The sequence below is a fragment of the Squalius cephalus genome, assembly GCF_949319135.1.
Source record: "Squalius cephalus genome assembly, chromosome: 1".
NCBI lineage: Eukaryota > Metazoa > Chordata > Actinopteri > Cypriniformes > Leuciscidae > Squalius > Squalius cephalus.
The window spans coordinates 21,357,625-21,375,511 of record NC_137122.1 but is presented as its reverse complement, the minus strand read 5'-3'; the positions used below and the strand labels follow the sequence as shown (position 1 = coordinate 21,375,511).

The following is a 17,887-nucleotide window of genomic DNA, read 5'->3' as shown; positions in this document are numbered from 1 at the left end:
GTAGACATAACTGGTTTTGAAATAGCCGGTTCCTCTGCTCAGCTGGGTTGACAGCTGATCAGCTGGGTTGCTCGTGGCAAGGGGGGAGGGACAACAGTTCGTTTTTACGACAGAGTGTTTGAAAGCATTATACTACCAGACACTAGGGGGAGCTCGTAGAGAAAAAACACTCAGACTTGCATAGTGTCCCTTTAAGAGTTAAGAACCCAACTACTGGAAACACTAATCACTGTTATGGTGACTTTAAATGAAACACATTAGAGTTAAACCTCTGTTAAATCTCAATAAACACTTCTATAGCCGTATGACCAAAATAAAGTCAGTTTGGTTAGTAATAAGTGAAGCTGGTAATGCTGGTAAAGAGTCTGGTGATTTATTCAATCCTGAACATATTTGTGTTTCATTCAGAGATATTTGGAGGAGATTCAGACAGAACATCAACTGAAAATCCAGAAGAACGAGAAATACATTCAGGAGCTGAGAGAGGCTGTGGCGTCTTATAAGGTGAGATTTGAAAAAAATCAAATGGAAGGAAATGCATGTACAAGAAAAAGGTAAATCTTGTCATTTTTTTCAGCCTGATTATTTTTTATTTTTGTTTTCATAAAAGACAAGAAGAGATGTCTTGAGGAAAGTCTAGGCTGCTCTTTTTCAATGCAACAAAAGTGGATAGTGATTCACTCTTGGGCACAAAAAAGCATGACAATAACATTGTGATAGTTGTTGATGTTGCACCACATGCCTGGGTGTCACCACAACTATCCTTCATGTTAGGATTATAGGACAGAATGAAATCATGAACTGATTTTAATGTGTGTCTTATAACAGCGTTCTGCACAGAGAGCAGTGGAGGACAGTGAGAGGATCTTCACTGAGCTCATCCACTCTTTTGAGAGTCGTTGCTCTGAGGTGAAGCAGCTGATCAGAGATCAGGAAAGATCTGCAGTCAGTCGAGCTGAAGAACAACTGGAGCATCTGGAGCAGGAGATCGATGATCTGAGGAGGAGAGACGCTGAGCTGAAGCAGCTTTCACTCACACACGATCATGTTCATTTCCTCCAAACTATAAAAAAATTGTTTCAACTTAAAAAAGTAAGTGTTCATCCTTCCTTAAAATTGTAAGTTTAGTCAACTTGCTCCCAAATTTGTGGAAACATTTTGGGGATTAACCTTTCTGTTCTAACATGACTGCGCATCAGTGCACAAAGCAAGGTCCATAAAGACATGGATGAGCGAGTTTGGTGTGGAGGAACTTGACTGGCCTGCACAGAGTCCTGAACTCAACACGACATAACACTTTTGGTATAAATTAGAGCGGAGACTGCGAGCTGCTAAGCTTTACAATTATATCAAACAGAAGCGAAACCAGCCACAACAGCAGCACATTGCAAATGTATTTATTTACCTCCAACTCTCAGAACTAACTTGCTCCCCGCGTCTCACCAACCATTTCCTACTGCATAATCTTTTTTTATTTATTTATCATTTTCACTGCATATCAGCGCACAGACAATTTGGATCGCAATCTTCTTGCAGGCAATCATGTGTTTGGATGTGAAACGTAATTGCGGACCAGACAGAGTTGTCTGCGATTCGTCCTGTAGAGTCATGCAATGTGAAACCACCTGTCCCCGATCAATCAGTGTGAACACAGCAGCAACTGAATGTTACTCCAGATAGTCATGCGGTGTGAAAAGAACAGTGACCTGACTACTTTGAAAATTGTGCAATGTGAACAATTTATTTATGATAAATTGTTCACATTCACATGATTTATTTATTAAATGTAAAAAGGGGAACAACCTGGCCATGATTTATTAAAATGAAATTAAGTTGTAGGAACGAATTCTTCATTTGTGGCCATGATTTACGTATATAGGCCTGTATTTTTCCTCACATGTCATGTGCAAGGCTGTTTCTCCCAGCCACCCGAATGCAAAAACTCATCCTGGGCTGAGTGATATATTTTAAAATGTATGGTGCTGAGAGCTTACTGGTTAGGGAACTGGCATATACCGTAACGACGTGCAACACAGACGCGCTGCGCAGATTTACTAAGTAAACACACTCAGACCCACGGAGAACATAATGAATAGTGGAATAAAGTCGTTAGTTTTGTTTGTTTTTTTGCGCACAAAAAGTATTCTCGTCGCTTGATAAACATATGGTTGAGCCACTGTAGTCACTTGGACTATATTAACGATGTCTTTAATAACTATTCTGGGCCAGCAAGTTTCAATCCCTTAAGAAGCCTATGGAGGAGTGATCCAGCTCTCAGATTTAATCAAAAATATCTTAATTTGTGTTCCGAAGATGAGCGAAAGTCTTATGGGGTTGGAACAACATGAGGGTGAGTAATTACTGACAGAATTTTCATTTTTGGGTGAACTAACCATTTAACAGTATGTGTTAACTTAAAATATTGTAATATGTATGGAATAACACATAAGGAATGGGCTTTATGCACAGCTGCACTACTTCCTGAACTTCAGGCAGGTCCTTTGTTTCCTGTCTGACATTATTGGACAAACTGATTAATCCAGGTGTGCCTGACCACCTGGATTAATCAGTTTGTCCAATAATGTCAGACAGGAAACAGAGGACCTGCCTGAAGTTCAGGAAGTAGTGGAGCTGTGCATAAAGCCCATTGCCGCTCAATTGGCATTGAATCAATGTTACAATGTGATGTTGGTTTAACATCATGCTTGCACTCACAGAAAATGAAACACAACAACTATAACAGCCTGAAATCAACTGGAAATAAAAGAAGACAATAAATCTCTCAATATCTCAGCAGAAGTTCTCTTTGAGAATTAACAGAAATTTAGATGTTGGTTTTATTGAAAATATTTGGTCAGCATTATGGAACAGTGTTTCCTTTGGTTGTATTGGGCAGTCTGGAAACCAATGTTCGTTTCATGACGGTTAAAACATTTTTATTTGCAGATGTCTGACCTCGACAGACTGATCAAAAGAAATTAACTGGAAAATATTTCCATTTTGAGGAGTGACAGACCACACCAACTACCTATTATTTAAACACCACAGACCAATGGTCGTTCAAACCCAGTGTGAACTTTTCAGCTTTTCCAAGCTGTTTCGAAGTCCTGAAACAAACTCAAGACTAACTTTGTTTTGACCTGATTTGGCTCGAAATGATGTCACACCTCTTCGTTCTTTGATTTGGCTTTATTTATCTGGGGCCTTTAGAGTGTGCAGGCTTCTTTTTGCAGTTTAGTTGGCTTGAAATGCAAAGTTGTCTTAGCTGAACTTATAAAGCAGATTCTGTTGTTTTGACTTATTGGAAACATAAAACACTGCGTTGACTTCCCTGTATAAAATAAATTACATTGATTTTTATTTAAAGGGGACATATCATGCTAAATCCACTTTTTTAGCCCTTAAATGCATTTTGTTGTATATTTTTAGTGTTTAGAAGTATAGAAAATTTGAAATTAGTCTCTTCAGGTGCTTCGTTGATATCTTTATATTCTGTTTTGGTCATATTTTTCAACCTGTTCCGATTTTTCTATTCTCTATGACGTTTTGTGAACAATTACGTCACAGTATTTGCAGCGGAACTGCCAAATAAGGACATTGACTTCCGGCCCAACACTTCGAGCAATCCGCCATTTTTATTTCTCGCTATGATTTTGTAGTCCAAGCTCAAAGATGCAGAACTTACGGGAGGGTAAGTCAAAATGTTCGGTTGTTGGATGTAGTAACCCACATGCTTCATTACACCGTCTCCCAGCATCAGAACCTCTTCGAAGTGCCTGCCTTCGAAGACTTTTTTGTGTGCGCGAACGCCAAGCACTTCAAGGATAGCTACTTCAGCAACAACAGAGTTTTTCCTGCATTGAACTTGTTTTAGCGCCCGCCAAAGCGATTTTTTTGTCCCGCCAAAGTCTTATTTGATCGGTGAGCAATGTTGATGAACTGCCGCGCTTGTGTTGTGACAGGGCGCATGTTTAACTGAAAGAACGAGCAGAGAGAGCGAGACCCGGTCGCGCGCGCGCACTCACTCTCTCTCTCTTCGGAGCCAGGCGAAAGTGTAAACAAGACTTCACCGTCTCCAAACTAGGTGCTGTCTTGCTCTCTCTCCCTCGCACATATTAATCAAAATAAATCGACATGGTGGTAAAAGGTCGGAAGACCACAGTTTCATGTGGAGCATTTGGAGATATTTTTTTTCCTGAATACCGTGTGAATTGTGCTAAATAAGTTGCCTTATCTTTTCTGAAAAGCGTTCCGGGCATTAAGCTGACATAAAACAACACTTTAATAAAACGAAAAAACTATCCAATGATGAAATGTTTTCTGTGTTGACACAAATCTTGGATGTCCAAAAGTTTCTGTGCCGCTAGATAATCGTATCTCTGCTATCAAACTACAAAAATGGCCGAACGGGGTGGAGTTGAACCGAATGTCACCTCTACAACCTGGAGAGGGGGCGGGGTATGAAGTGTCTCAGTTGTATTTAAAGAGACCGCACCAAAACGAGTTGCTCTCAGACGCACATCAGAAAAGGGGTAGAAAAGGGGCCTGTGGAGCTATAATAATGAGGAATTCAGACCCAAGCATTGCAGTTCCGCTTTATATAGACCACAAATATATGATTTATATGTAAAAAGGAACGATTTAAAATCATGATATGTCTCCTTTAAGCTACTGAAGGTTATTCAGTTAAGTGTAGTGAATGCAGGTGACAGAGATCTCAAACAGGGCAGGACCTTCTTCTGGAATAAAAAATTGTTGCGCTTTTGTGTCTGTAGAGTTTGTCGACTGTCACTCTCCCTGGATCTACAGACGGCTTCACTGTCAGTTCTCATCTACCCTTTGATGATGTGGTGAAAACAGTCTCTCAACTCAGAGACAAACTGCAGCAGTTCTGCAGTGAGGAGACACAAAATATACCTGGAACCGGTAATTTTATAGGGATTTGTTTATTCAAATGTAGTAAATCAATGTATTTAATTTCCTCTTGAAACGAAAATTAACTGTAGATGTGTGTTGGTGTCTGTAGTGAAAACTATCCAAGTCATTTTGGCTCCTGAATATCCGACCAGAGAGAAGTTTCTACAATGTGAGTTAATAAATTAAAAAAAAATAAAAAAACAACTTGACAACCCCCTTATAAAATACTTTCATTACTAAATTAAATATTATGATCTTATCTGGGGTTTGTTTTCAGAAGCAGACAAGGTAATTGGAATATGCTGTTAACTTTATTTATGTATTTTTATTTAGAATTGCTATATTTTCATAAACTTATAAACTCATGCATTAATTCTATCTGGTTCTTTGTCACAATCATTCTAATGCTGGGTGAATGAGTGACAGATGATGTATTTGTTTTCATCAGATTCCCGTCTGCTGACTCTGGATCTGAACTCAGTGAATAGTCGGCTCCAGCTGTCTGAGGGAAACACACTGATCACTGTCGCTGACACGTATCAGCCGTATCCTGATCATCCAGACAGATTTGATTATTGGTGGCAGGCGTTGTGTGTGGAGAGTGTGACTGGACGCTGTTACTGGGAGGTGGAGTGGAGTGGAGATGATGCGTATATATCAGTGGCATATAAGAGCATCAGCAGGAAGTCACAGTATAATGATAGTAGATTTGGGTATAATGATCAGTCCTGGAGTTTGTTCCACTCTAAATCCATTTGTTCATTCTGGCACAATAACATTGAGACTGTTCTTCCTGAAGTGTCCAGCAGTAGAATAGGAGTATATGTGGATCACGGCGCAGGGATTTTGTCCTTCTACAGCGTCTCTGACACAATGAGTCTCATCCACAGAGTCCAGGCCACATTCACTCAGCCGCTCTATCCAGCGATTGCTTTTGATTACAAGGCAACAGCAAAATTCATGTAATTGCCATATCGCATGCATGAGCAGTGTGATAAATCAGCAAAAGATAGCTGATAGAAAATCACCTTTTCTAATTAGCTTATATCTCAGATATTATAACAGTTGTATCAAATCAATCATATAATATTTGTAATGTACGAGTAAGAACTGATACATTTTTTTAGATGTGTGTTTTGTCTTATGGTGGACTTTGATGAAACGTTTGATGACATTTTTATCAAAAGTAACTTTCAAATTTTATTTTCATGTTGGGTTAATGAATGTTTATAACACATTATATTGAATATGTTGTTTGGTGCAAACAACACACTGCAACACAATTAGTGGACTTTTTGGATTTATATCTCAATATTTTGAATCTCATTGGCTGCACTGTAAAATAATGAATGAATAAAGCAAAAGAAAACCAAGATTGACTTCTTGTCTTCACTCCAGCTCAGATTTCCAGCTTCAATATCAAAGGCACTCTGTCCCAGCTAACAGACTTTTGTTATAAGAACGTTCTCCAAATATTCAGTGTTGGTTCTGGGAACGCTGGAACACCATAGCAACCCACTAGAAACACCCTAGCAACCGAGTGGCGAGTTTTGCCACTGCAAGCACCACTCACATTTTCTTCAGGAAATGTAGCCTACATTCTAGTTCTGATTTAAAATTCAACATTCTAGGAATGTTGATTTCTAACATTCCGAGAACATAAAAACGTCCAGTTTCCTGAATGTTACTAGAATGTGATTTAAAGGTTAGTGTGATGTTCATGAAACATTCTTTCAATCATCTTTCGAAAGAGTAATAAGAACACAAACTACAACTTTATTTAGCCACAGCCTTTAGATGAACTGAAGATAAAAGACATTAAAGGATTAGTTCACCTCAAAATGAAAATTTCCAGATAATTTACTCACTCCAGACTCCAATGCCATCCAAGAAAACGAACAATTGTGGTTAGAAAGTATATACATTTTTATTTTATTTTTAGAAAATGACCGATCTTTTCGCTAGATAAGACCCCATTCCTCAGCCGCGATCATACAGAGCCCTTTGAAGCACTTCAGAGCCCTTTGAAACGACATTGATTTAAACTTCAACATTCTGGTTGCCGTTGAAGCCAGTTGTGTGGAGAAAAATCCTGAAATGTTTTCCTCAAAAAACTGAATTTCTTTTCCACTAAAGAAAGACATGAACATCTTGGATGGCATTGGAGTGAGTAAATTATCAAGAAATTTTCATTTTGAGGTGAACTAATCCTTTAAGACATATTTTTTTCAAGATCTGATTAAACAACTCCACAAACAGCATTTCCAGCTTCACTTATTACTAACCAGACGAAGAAGAGTCTGCATGTGCGAACGTGCTCTAGTGCGAAAGAACGAGCCTATGATTGAATCTGGAAATAAAGCGAAATATCTGAGAAAAATAAGAAATAGTCCTCAGATGTCATGTCTGTAATTTATAGCAAAACATCTAGCGTTAATTGCTATTTGTTCCTTCAAATCCTGAGTTACTGTACATTTCTTTATTATTACTGAAGAAAACGCAGGAAGACGACAGGTGATGTTTCAAGACTTGTTAGTTTATTATTAAGAATCACACGGTACTCATTTAAGCAAATGTCTGTATTTTGAAACTGTATAGAGTGTGTTTTCAGCTCTCAGGTACGAGTTCCTGCAGGGTGAATTTCAGGCGGTCTCGAGAACTGCTGCACACCTCCAGCGATTTATTCTGCCTGCATAATAATCAAACACACGAACAAAGAGAAGATTCAGTCATCACATACTATACAGAACATTACATTCATAAACATTTGTTAGTTGAGTTACCTGGCCATGAAAGCATTGAGGACAGTGATGTGATCTCGGGGGAAATAACTCTGTTTTACTGCATGCTCCAAACACTGTAGGTGACCTGGGACCACCTTCACCACCTTTAACTTATCCTCGCTCTACAGAGAAAGAGAGAGAAATACCTGAACATCAAAACATGCTTTCCACCATCAGCTGGAACGGTTCTAGTCATGGTGAGCAATGAAACCAGGTGCATTTCTAATAGCACAAGGGTTTTCAAACTGGGGTTCTACATGAAAATGTAAGCATCTATATTGAGAAAGGGTGTCGTTTGCAATGGGAGCATCATATTTGAGGATATTAGAACATGGTTTGGAATACTAGTACAGAAATATACGGACTAGTATAGTAATGCATGATTCAGTGACAGTAACCATGTTAAAATATCAAATTGCAAAATGGCAAATTTTAGTTACGTGATATGACATATTTCCAAGAGAAAGGGTATTCATCAAGAAATACTATGGTTACACTTTATTTTAAGGTGTCATTGTTACAGTGTAATTATATATTTAAGTACTGAGTAATATTAAGCAACTACATGTACTTACTATAGGGTTAGGGTAGGATTTGACTGAGGGTTAGTTGCATGTAATTATGCATAATTTACTGATTACTATGGTAAGTACATGTAACATATGTAACAAGAACACTGTAAAATAAAGTATAACCAAAAGTTAATATGTAAAATATGTACGTAAACAAGCTCAGTTTTAGCTCCCAGTCTGAATGATTGTACCTTCAACAGTCCAAGCATCACCAGTAACGATGACACAAAACTCAAACCCTGGAAAGACGGTGTAAAGAAGGCTTTGCTCAGCACTGCATCTGAAACACACAGACACACACGAATCAGTCAAACGTCACTCTCAGATCATTCAACAACCATGTGTTCACGTCATCTCACCGATACTCTCCAGCACGGCTGATTTCACCTCTGCGTCGTCGTCCTTGTACACAGAGGAGATTTTCAGAAACGCTTCAGCCGTCTTACAAACATCCAACACGTCCACCTGCAAAAGACACGCAAACGCTCAGCACTAGGCCTGTTGAGATTACTGCCGTCTTCTCTATTTGCGCCTCGCATCTTGCAATTCAAATGAGGCAAGGGTCAATTTTTGTATTCCATTGCTTTGCTTTTCCACTGGTTTTCTATGAAAAAACATTCTAGATGGGCGTCTTTAACCTTTGTGCTCACATCTCATGTTTTTAGAGCTAAAACATGTTCTGCATGAACATCCTGTAAGATAATACTAGAAATAACACACGTTATGTCTCTGTGCCTAGTGCATTATGCAAGTATCCGTATATGTTGAGTGTGTTGAATGTGAACGCGACCTGCTGCTGGATGAGGGAGCTTCTCCTTTCACCGAGTCGCAGTAGTTTGTCTGGAGACGGAAAACTCAGGAAAGACGAGACGTCTGGAGTACGAGGTGCCGAAGGCGGCGTTGAGAACTACACAAACATCCACAGATACACGTTTATTTCTCTTCTTGAGCTTTCATCTTTTTCATGTTGAATTCTACTTCAAACTGGAAGCCTTGAAGCTTTTATCAAACCTGATTTAATTCACTCTTTTCTTCCTCGCCTTCTCCCTCCTCTTCTTCTTCTTCTTCTTCCTCCTCCACGTCTTCATCATCATCGTCCTCATCCTCATCTTCATCTTCCTCGGGTTCTCCCTCGTCATCACTGTGTGTGTGTGCAAGAGTCTTTACAATTCATTGACTTCCATTCAAATGCATATGAACATAAGACCGGAAACAAAAGCTCATGCAAATCAGGGAAAGGTATTTTTTCACATAAAGATAAAGGGAATCTGGACGGCACATGTGTTTTGTAAGATTGAGTTTGTTTAGTGTGTGTTTGATACCTCAGAGAGCCCAGTTTGTCTGCCATGTTCATGCTTTCCATCACCTCTCTAAGACTGTCACATCCTTCCTCACCCAGACTGTTCCCTAAAGACAAAACCATTCATTATGAGTAATACCGCAGTGTCTAATTTTTAATGACGCAAACATTTGTCGCTCATGTAGTCATCTATCCAGTGTCATATTTTTTATATTTTCCACTTTTATGAATTTTATTTCACCTTTATGTGCAGTTATTTTAGTATTTTTATATTTTCCATTTTCATTTTAATTATTTTTATTAGTAACTTTTTTCCACAATGAAATAAAGATTACTACAAAAATCATAGGCATTTACATTATTATATATATGTATGTGTGTGTGTGTGTATTATTATTTTTTTTTTAGTCATTTATATTCACTTTTAGTATTATTAATTTTATAGCATTTTAAGTATTAGTTATTTTAGTTAAATTAATTGAAAATGTGAAAATAAAATAAGTTTAGGTTTTTTTTCAGTTAATGTTTATTTCAAGAAACAAAACGTTTTTGTTAAATTACATCTGTGCATCTAAGGGCTGCTTTATCACTGCAAATCACTGTTAGTGTGTTTCAACACATTTAGGAGTGTATTATGTATTAGGTGATGCACAAATACACAACTGACACAGAAAAAATCACAATTAAATCTTAAACATCAAAAAGCGGTTTATAACCTGTTCACCTTTGGTTTGAGAGCACAAACTTTAAACCAGTGCATCTTTACTGATCACGGACTGTTCAGATATTTGCAGAGAAATCCTGATGGTGCGGTGATGTTTTTCTGTTTAAGTGTGTTGTGTGTTGTGTGTTTGTACCATTCAGGTCGAGTTTTTCCAGCTGATCTTTGAGTTCGACGGATCGGGCCACATCCAGAGCAGCTTCCTCTGTGATTTCACCGAAAGACAGATTCAGCTCCTGGTGAGACCGAGACGAGCATCTTTATTGATTTAGCTTTCATCATTTCCAAAGCTTCATAACATTTAGTCCGAATGATCTGTCAGTACCTTGAGTATCGGCAGTCCTTCTCTCAGAGTCTCTGCTATGGCACTGGCTCCTTCAGACCGAACAAGACAGTCCCCAAAGTTGATCACTTGCACATTTCGCAGGTGTTTCAGCGCCTAAGAACGGACACACACACACACACACACACACACACACACACACACACACACACACACACACACACACACACACACACACACACACACACCTTTGAAAACCATTGCATTTTGGGGGTTATTTTGATTGCATAACATGTCTTCTTTCAGACTAGTAGCAAGAAAACATCCAAAATACACTTATAAGTGTTTTGTTGAATTAAGCGTCTGTAGATTTCAATTACAATATATTTAAAGAGTTCTTACACACACACCAAACTTTAAAGTTTTATTCCTATCTATATTCTGAAGGTTTTTACTGAGGGGTTTGTTCATATAACATCCAGACTGATTTATATAACAGTTTTTTCCTAAAAACATGGTGAAAATGTATTTTTTTCTGTCTTTCAACAATATTTTCTGATTTATGAATTAATAAAAAGAGATATCCAAAATCCCCTCCGTAAAAACATTTAACTCGCATTAAATATGTCAATAAAATGAAACAAACACTTTGAACCTGGCTTTATCCAATGTTCAGATTTATCTTCTGGAAATGTATGCAAATTAGTGCATTCCTAATTAAACAATGCTTAATTTGCTAATTTAAACAACATTTAAAAAAAAACTTAAATAGAAAACAATTGTCTTAATGTACTGTGATTAATCAACTGAGGAAGTGTGTTGTCAATACATCCACACAAATATTTAGCTGTTGATGCCATTCAACTCTTCCACAATTTAGATGTTTCATCTAAAGCGCAGTAAGTGTTTTCCACTGTACCTCTGCCATAGCGATCGCTCCCTTCTTGGTGAACGTGTTGTCGTTGAGGTTGAGCACTCGCAGCTGTGGGTTGTGCTGCATGGCTGTGGCTAAAGCCGTGACTCCTGGGTGATTGATGCCGTTCTGGGGCATGTGCACTTCCTCCAGACTGCCAATCAACTGAGAAGATAAAGCATTCGCCAATGAGCCAATCAGGGGTGCGTTTCCCGTACAACACCGTAACTCGCTGCTTCACTACTGTAGTACGATGCATCGTTGAAGACATCAACTAGCTAGTCACGACTGTTTCCCGAAACCGTATTGTCGTAAATTGGTCGTTCAACCACGTTGGTTAATGATGTCACTCAGGTGTTGGAATAATACCTACTTTTAATGAATCTGTTTGAGATCCAATTAACGCTACATGTTTTGCTATAAATTACGGACATGCCATCTGAGGACTATTTCTCATTTTTCTCAGTTATTTTGCTTTATTTTCAGATTCAATCATAGGCTCGTTCCTACGCACTAGAGCACGTTCGCACATGCGCAGTCCTCAAAAACAGTGCTTTAAATCTCTTGACAAACTAAAAGACGTAAATGACATTTGTATGTATTCTAAATTATAGACACAGATTGCACTGAATGTCAGCTTGCTTATTTTGCTCAAGATGAGGATTTATTGAGTCCACATGTCATGAAAACAAGACACAATGCTTCTGACCACAGGTCGAGAGCTGTCGTTCCAAACACACAACTGTGCGATGCTGTTTGCGAATGTGTGTTAGAACGATGTTTTCGGGAAACGACTCGTTGAACTGCTGATAACGACGGAAATTGCGAACATAGTTGGCTATCGATGCTACCCCTGATGAGGGAAACCAAATGAACCGAATGACACCGGCTGACTTACAGGTAGATTTTAAAACAAACCTCAAATAAACAAAAATCAATAAAATGATTAATACTGTAGGTGAGATTTCGTTCTCGTGTCCTTCAGCACCTGAAAGGCCTGCGCCAGCGCTGTGGCTCCATCATTCTCCAGTCTGTTCCTGCCGGCGATGAACACCTTCAGCTGCAGTGGGGCGCCGAGCGCACTCGAATCCTTGTGACACGCCGTCAGAGCCGCCGCCAGGATCTACAGAACCAGGAACACCACATTACCAGAGAAAACAAATGGCAATATAATTAGGGTCAGGTATCGTTTGGATTTTAGCGATTCCAATTCCGATTATGGTTCTCGATTCCGATTCTTATCAATTCCTAATTCCAATAAAGTATTAATAAAAAATAAAATAAAAAACCTTAGATATCATTCACATTTAGTCTTATTGCAAAACATTTAATTGTAGCTGAATATCACGAACAAAAATCAACAGGCTAAAGAACACTTACACAAGGAACGTTTGCCTGTGCAAATGAAACACAACTAGAAACACAACTAGTCTAACGAATATAAATTTAAATCATTATTAAAGACAAGTAAACACTCAGTAATTAAAAAAGATCAAATAAAAAATTAGCAAATAGATACAACTGAACAAAGATACGAGTGAAATAAACAGTGTTTTAAGATGTTCAGGTATTCAGGTCCAGAAACTGTAATCAAATGTAAAATAACTCTGCACTTTATAAATAAAATATACATTACAAATATAGTTACAAAAGTTATTCAGTCATGAACGAGTGAATTTTCTCTTGTGATATTACAGAGACTGAAGGTGCTGTCACTTTAAGAGTTTAAAATGTAAGTCGTCTCACTCTTGAATAGTTTGAAGTTATATTGAAATGCTCACAAAGGAATTGATAAGAGGAATCAAAATATTAATTTTATAACAAGTATCCGATTCCTCACCTTAAGTATCCGATTGCCAACACTAAATATAATAGAGCGCAACAGATCCGTCCACTTTTTTAGCATCTTTGGTTTCTGAACTATTTTCCCATTCATTTGGGTATGATTTGCTTGTCGTGATTCTCTGATTGGTGGATATTTCTCTGCAGAATAATGGGTAATGTAGTTTTTTCACCAGGAATTCTACAGTTATAATGACTATTTTAAAATTAGTTTTAAAAGCAAATACCAGCAATTAACAACCTCAACTGTTTGTTATTGTTCAAAATCAATTCCCCTATGGAGAAAATCAGTGGTGTTTTTCCTGTTACATCATCATAAACCCCGCCCACCTTTCCTCCTCCGATGCCCATTCCACAGTTGTTGAGGCGCAGTTCCTGCAGCGAGTGACAGGCGGCGCTCTTGAGCAGCTTCTCGATGCCTTTCACGCCATCGGGTCCAAAGGCGTTATCGCTCAGATCCAGAACCTTCAGACGAGCGCCCGCCGTGATTAAAGCGTCACCCAGAGAAACCTGCGGAAACAGCTCGCTATCGTTAAACGCTCTGTTCTGGTCACGCCCAGAGCTGGCACTAACGCATTACAAGCAACTCGACTTATCTAATCAGATTACATTTACAAGTAACTAGTAAAGTAAGGCAGTGCTTTAAAATTTACCACTAAATATCTGAGGTACTTTTTCAAATAAATAATGCAAGGTACTTTGTTTTCCATTTATTGACTGACATCTCTTTTGTTTCAGAGAAATCAGGAGTGCGGTGCAGAGGCACTTGTTAAACATGATGGCTATTGTAATTCTGTTCATGCACAAAAACAGATTCAGTATTCCTTGAAATGATTAAAAACTGTGAAATGCAAACTCAAACGCAAATTCCGAAAACCTGCTATAATTAAATCTGTTAAATAACACAAATATACGTATTTAATCTCACTTTACTAACCAATGTCTTTAATGCTGACCTTTGATGATCCAATTAAACCATACGAATAAGCAAACATTACTTTCGTTAAATATCACTTTTTTTATTTTTTTTATTTTTTGCTGAAGATTGTTATTGAATGTATTGTTTGTTAGCAAGCCCAGCCGAGGTGAGAAAAAGTAACACAAAAGTAACGTAACACATTACTTTCAATAAAAAGTAAAACAATTAGTTACTTTTTAAGTGAGCAATATTGTAATGCTTTCATTTTAAAAGTAACTTTCCCCAACTCTGGTCACAACTAGGAGCACGTTGGGTGTAATATAGAGTTCGCAAAGAGTTTCACCAATCAAAGATGATCGTGGAACCATACAGAAAAGTTTGATTGTTAAATGGTCAGATCTTACCAGCGCTGGAGGAATTTCAGCTCGCAGGCGGCCGGTGAACATGTCACTCCAGTGGCAGCACTAACAGAGAGAGAAACAATAGAGATACAGGACATACATTCATTTGTTTCCTAATAATGGTGTTAAGTAAATAAACATTACAAAAATGTCCTAAAATTAATATAATATTATCATCGAAATGTGGTATCTTGCTCTTGGCAGCCAATAATTCAACGCACAAAACACACTCTAGTGATTCCCATCATTCATAATCAATATAATATTGCACATTTCTTCCATCATCGTGTCACATTTGGGGCTCTGCAACGTTGTGATTGTCACAAATCGTATTTATTATTGCTACAAGTGAACCTGTTATTTTAGTTTGTGATATAATAAAACTATATATTTCAAGTCAATTTTAGTTTAATGTTTTATTAATTTTGTTATGTGCTTTGTCATTTTATTAGTTAAAAAAAAAAAAAATTCTATTTTGGTTTATTTTATTTCAGTTTTTGTGCTTTAACTTAAACTTATTTCTATTGAAGCCCATTTCTGGCACATAAAAAAAAAACATGCATAAAAAGTCAAAATTTTGCCATAATTATGAGATGAAAAGTTGAAATCATGACATAAGAAATACTTTTTAAGTAATTTCGACATTTTATCTCATGGCTTTTACAGTCATAATTTTGACTTTTAAAATCATAATTTTTAAGTAATCATTTCTATTCATTTTCTTTTTATTCATAATATTGTTTCTTAAAATGGCGGAAATGGGCTCGAAATTATGACTTAAAAAGTTTAAATTATGACATTAAGTATAATTATGAGATAAAGTCAAAGTTATGACATACTTTTCAAGCCCTAATTTCAACGTTTTATGCATGAAATCTGCATGATTGTGGGGGAAATGGGCTTTCATTTATATTTCAGTTTATTTCCAAGGCAACATTTCTAATTTTTGTTTAGCTTATAGACCTGCAACCCACTTTCAGATTGTGACCGACTGTTTTAGGCTAGAGTTTAATAAGAATGAAGACTGCGAGTGTGGTTTCGGCACCTGTAGGTCGCTCTTCTTCTCCAAGGCTTTGGCGATGGTCTGCGCCGCCTCCAGGCCGATGGTGTTTCCCTCGAGTCTGAGCGCACGCAGATCGTCAAACTCCTCGATCTCCTTCACCATCTCCTCCACTGCACACAAAACCACACATTATTCACAGCAGAAACAGATGTGAGACATTACTAGATGATCATTGTCGTCTGAGCTCACCGGACTGAGCGTTGTCCAGTTTAAGACCCTGTCCTTTATAGCTGAGCTCTCCCTCGTTGACCTGAGCTTTCGCCAACGAGTCGGCGAGATTTGCCACATCATCTGACGCCATCCTGACACCAACTGAAGACCATATATAAACACATACGAGTTCAAAGAGAGAAGAAACATGTGAATCATGATGATACAGTATAACATTAGACAAACATTAGAATCAAACCCACTTTAGTTTTATTATTAGGCCAAGACATTACAGATAAAAACATTGTATTTTTCATGTGCTGATAAATTTTAAGATTTTGGGCAATTTGAGTTATTTGGGCTTTCCATAACATGCTGTTTTAGACTAGTTAAAGGAAAATATCCAATACACTTTTAAGTGTCTATCTATTTTGCGTGTGTAGATTTCAATTCCAGTACCTTTAAAGAGGTACTTTAACTCTTACACACACACCAAACTTTACAGTTTTATTCCTGTCTATATTCTGAAGGTTTTTACTGTGAGTTTGTTCATGTATCATACAGCTGATTTTTCAAAGTTGGAATATTGCATAAAACATTTAACAAATTTATGTTTCCATCCTGTGTTCAAGAGAACAAAATCGTCAGATCACATGATTTGTTGAGGTAAAGTCAATTTTTTTTTCGTTTTTTTTTTTCATAGTCAAATAAAGAAATAAAAAGTGAAAGTAAACACTGTAACCAACAGTGCTCTCATTACTCTAGCAAGTCTGTGTGCTTCGAAGGGTATTTTTATTTGTTGTATAATCTATAAAGGTTCAGCCCTTTCACCCAAGTATTCTCTGTTGCCTCTCGCAATGGGAAGAAATTAAAAATGTTATATAGCCTATTCTATTCCTAAAAATAGGGTGAACATATTTTTTCTGGCTGTTGACAGTATTTTCTGACTTATGAAAAGATAAAAAGAGATATATGCAAAATCCCCTCAGTAAAAACCTTTAACTCTAATATGTCAACAAAGTTACAAGTATTTTTAACCTGGCTTTATCCAATGTTCAGATTTATCTTCTGGAAATGTATGCAAATTAGTGCATATTTAACTAGATAATGCCTCGTTTGCACATTTAAACATAACATTTCAGTAATACAAAAAATTACTGCAATTCTTAATGTAATCAATCAATAAGTCAAAATCAAATTAGATCATCTTTTACTATGTTCATCTGTAGTGTATTTCCTTAATTATTTTTTATTGTTAATATTAAAGTGCATAGATGAATTCATCACAAATATACATATTTTACATGTTAAAACGTTAAATATTCTTAATTATGTAACCGCTGTTGTTCACCCCTAAATTAATGTGGGTATGTTGTTGCCATATGAACATGTATTCATACACTATATGATCAACACACAAAACACGTTTTAAGCGACTCAGCATATTATAACTATAAACTCGTTCCCGGAAAAAACTTAGTCTATAAATATTATGTTTGTACTTACAAGTGGTGTTAAAAATGCTTTCTGGCTGTAAATGTAGGCTATTTCTCTTTTCTCACAATTGCTTCCTCCCGCTCGCGCTGATGACGCAAATGGTGTAGACGCGCAGTGATTCATGGGGTTTGTAGTTCAATGTCCTAATTCTAGAGCCCTTAATTTTGCGTGTCTTTTTGTCATTTGTTTGAGATTTACTGCCTGTGTTGAGTAAAATTAACACATACCAACGACGTTATTACTGGTTTAGGATTATTAATAATAATAATAATAATAATAATTCACAGTATTGATTTTGTTGGCAGGTTTAGCTTTAATATATTAGAAGGATGTCAGTATGTCTTCCCCCCTACTGTGACTAGATTTATTGAGTTAAGTGTAGAGATACTGAAATGCTGGGAGGGAATTCATGGTCTCTCTAATCTAAAAAAATCTCTAAAAACAAAAACTAGCAGCAGTTATGTTTGTGTATGTTAGTAAAGAACAGGTCAGTGTATGCTAGCAGTTTTTTTTTCTATAAAATAAT

General features: G+C 37.2%; 2 protein-coding genes across 3 annotated transcripts in view; one reads left to right on the top strand and one right to left on the bottom strand.

The window, feature by feature from the left end:
* The window catches only part of LOC307164375 (tripartite motif-containing protein 16-like), a 32,084-nt gene extending 25,807 nt beyond the window's left edge, over positions 1-6,277 (top strand). For both annotated transcript variants that reach the window (XM_079881172.1, XM_079881173.1), the window contains 5 exons: positions 409-504; positions 829-1,092; positions 4,776-4,926; positions 5,027-5,086; positions 5,366-6,277. In XM_079881172.1, the coding sequence (XP_079737298.1) occupies positions 409-504; positions 829-1,092; positions 4,776-4,926; positions 5,027-5,086; positions 5,366-5,883 (1,089 nt within the window). In that variant the 3' untranslated portion in view covers positions 5,884-6,277. The remainder of the gene's footprint in view (positions 1-408; positions 505-828; positions 1,093-4,775; positions 4,927-5,026; positions 5,087-5,365) is intronic.
* A 1,155-nt stretch (positions 6,278-7,432) lies between these two features.
* Positions 7,433-17,478, bottom strand: rangap1a (RAN GTPase activating protein 1a). Its single transcript, XM_079881208.1, has 16 exons — positions 17,371-17,478; positions 15,904-16,026; positions 15,697-15,824; positions 14,655-14,714; positions 13,662-13,841; positions 12,478-12,612; positions 11,496-11,654; positions 10,619-10,732; positions 10,430-10,529; positions 9,595-9,679; positions 9,284-9,413; positions 9,063-9,179; positions 8,632-8,737; positions 8,464-8,552; positions 7,701-7,822; positions 7,433-7,606 (listed from the first exon to the last, which is right to left on the bottom strand). Exons 2-16 carry the CDS (start codon positions 16,013-16,015, stop codon positions 7,525-7,527), a joined length of 1,719 nt encoding a protein of 572 aa, XP_079737334.1. The 5' UTR covers positions 16,016-16,026; positions 17,371-17,478; the 3' UTR covers positions 7,433-7,524.
* Positions 17,479-17,887: the final 409 nt, after the last annotated feature.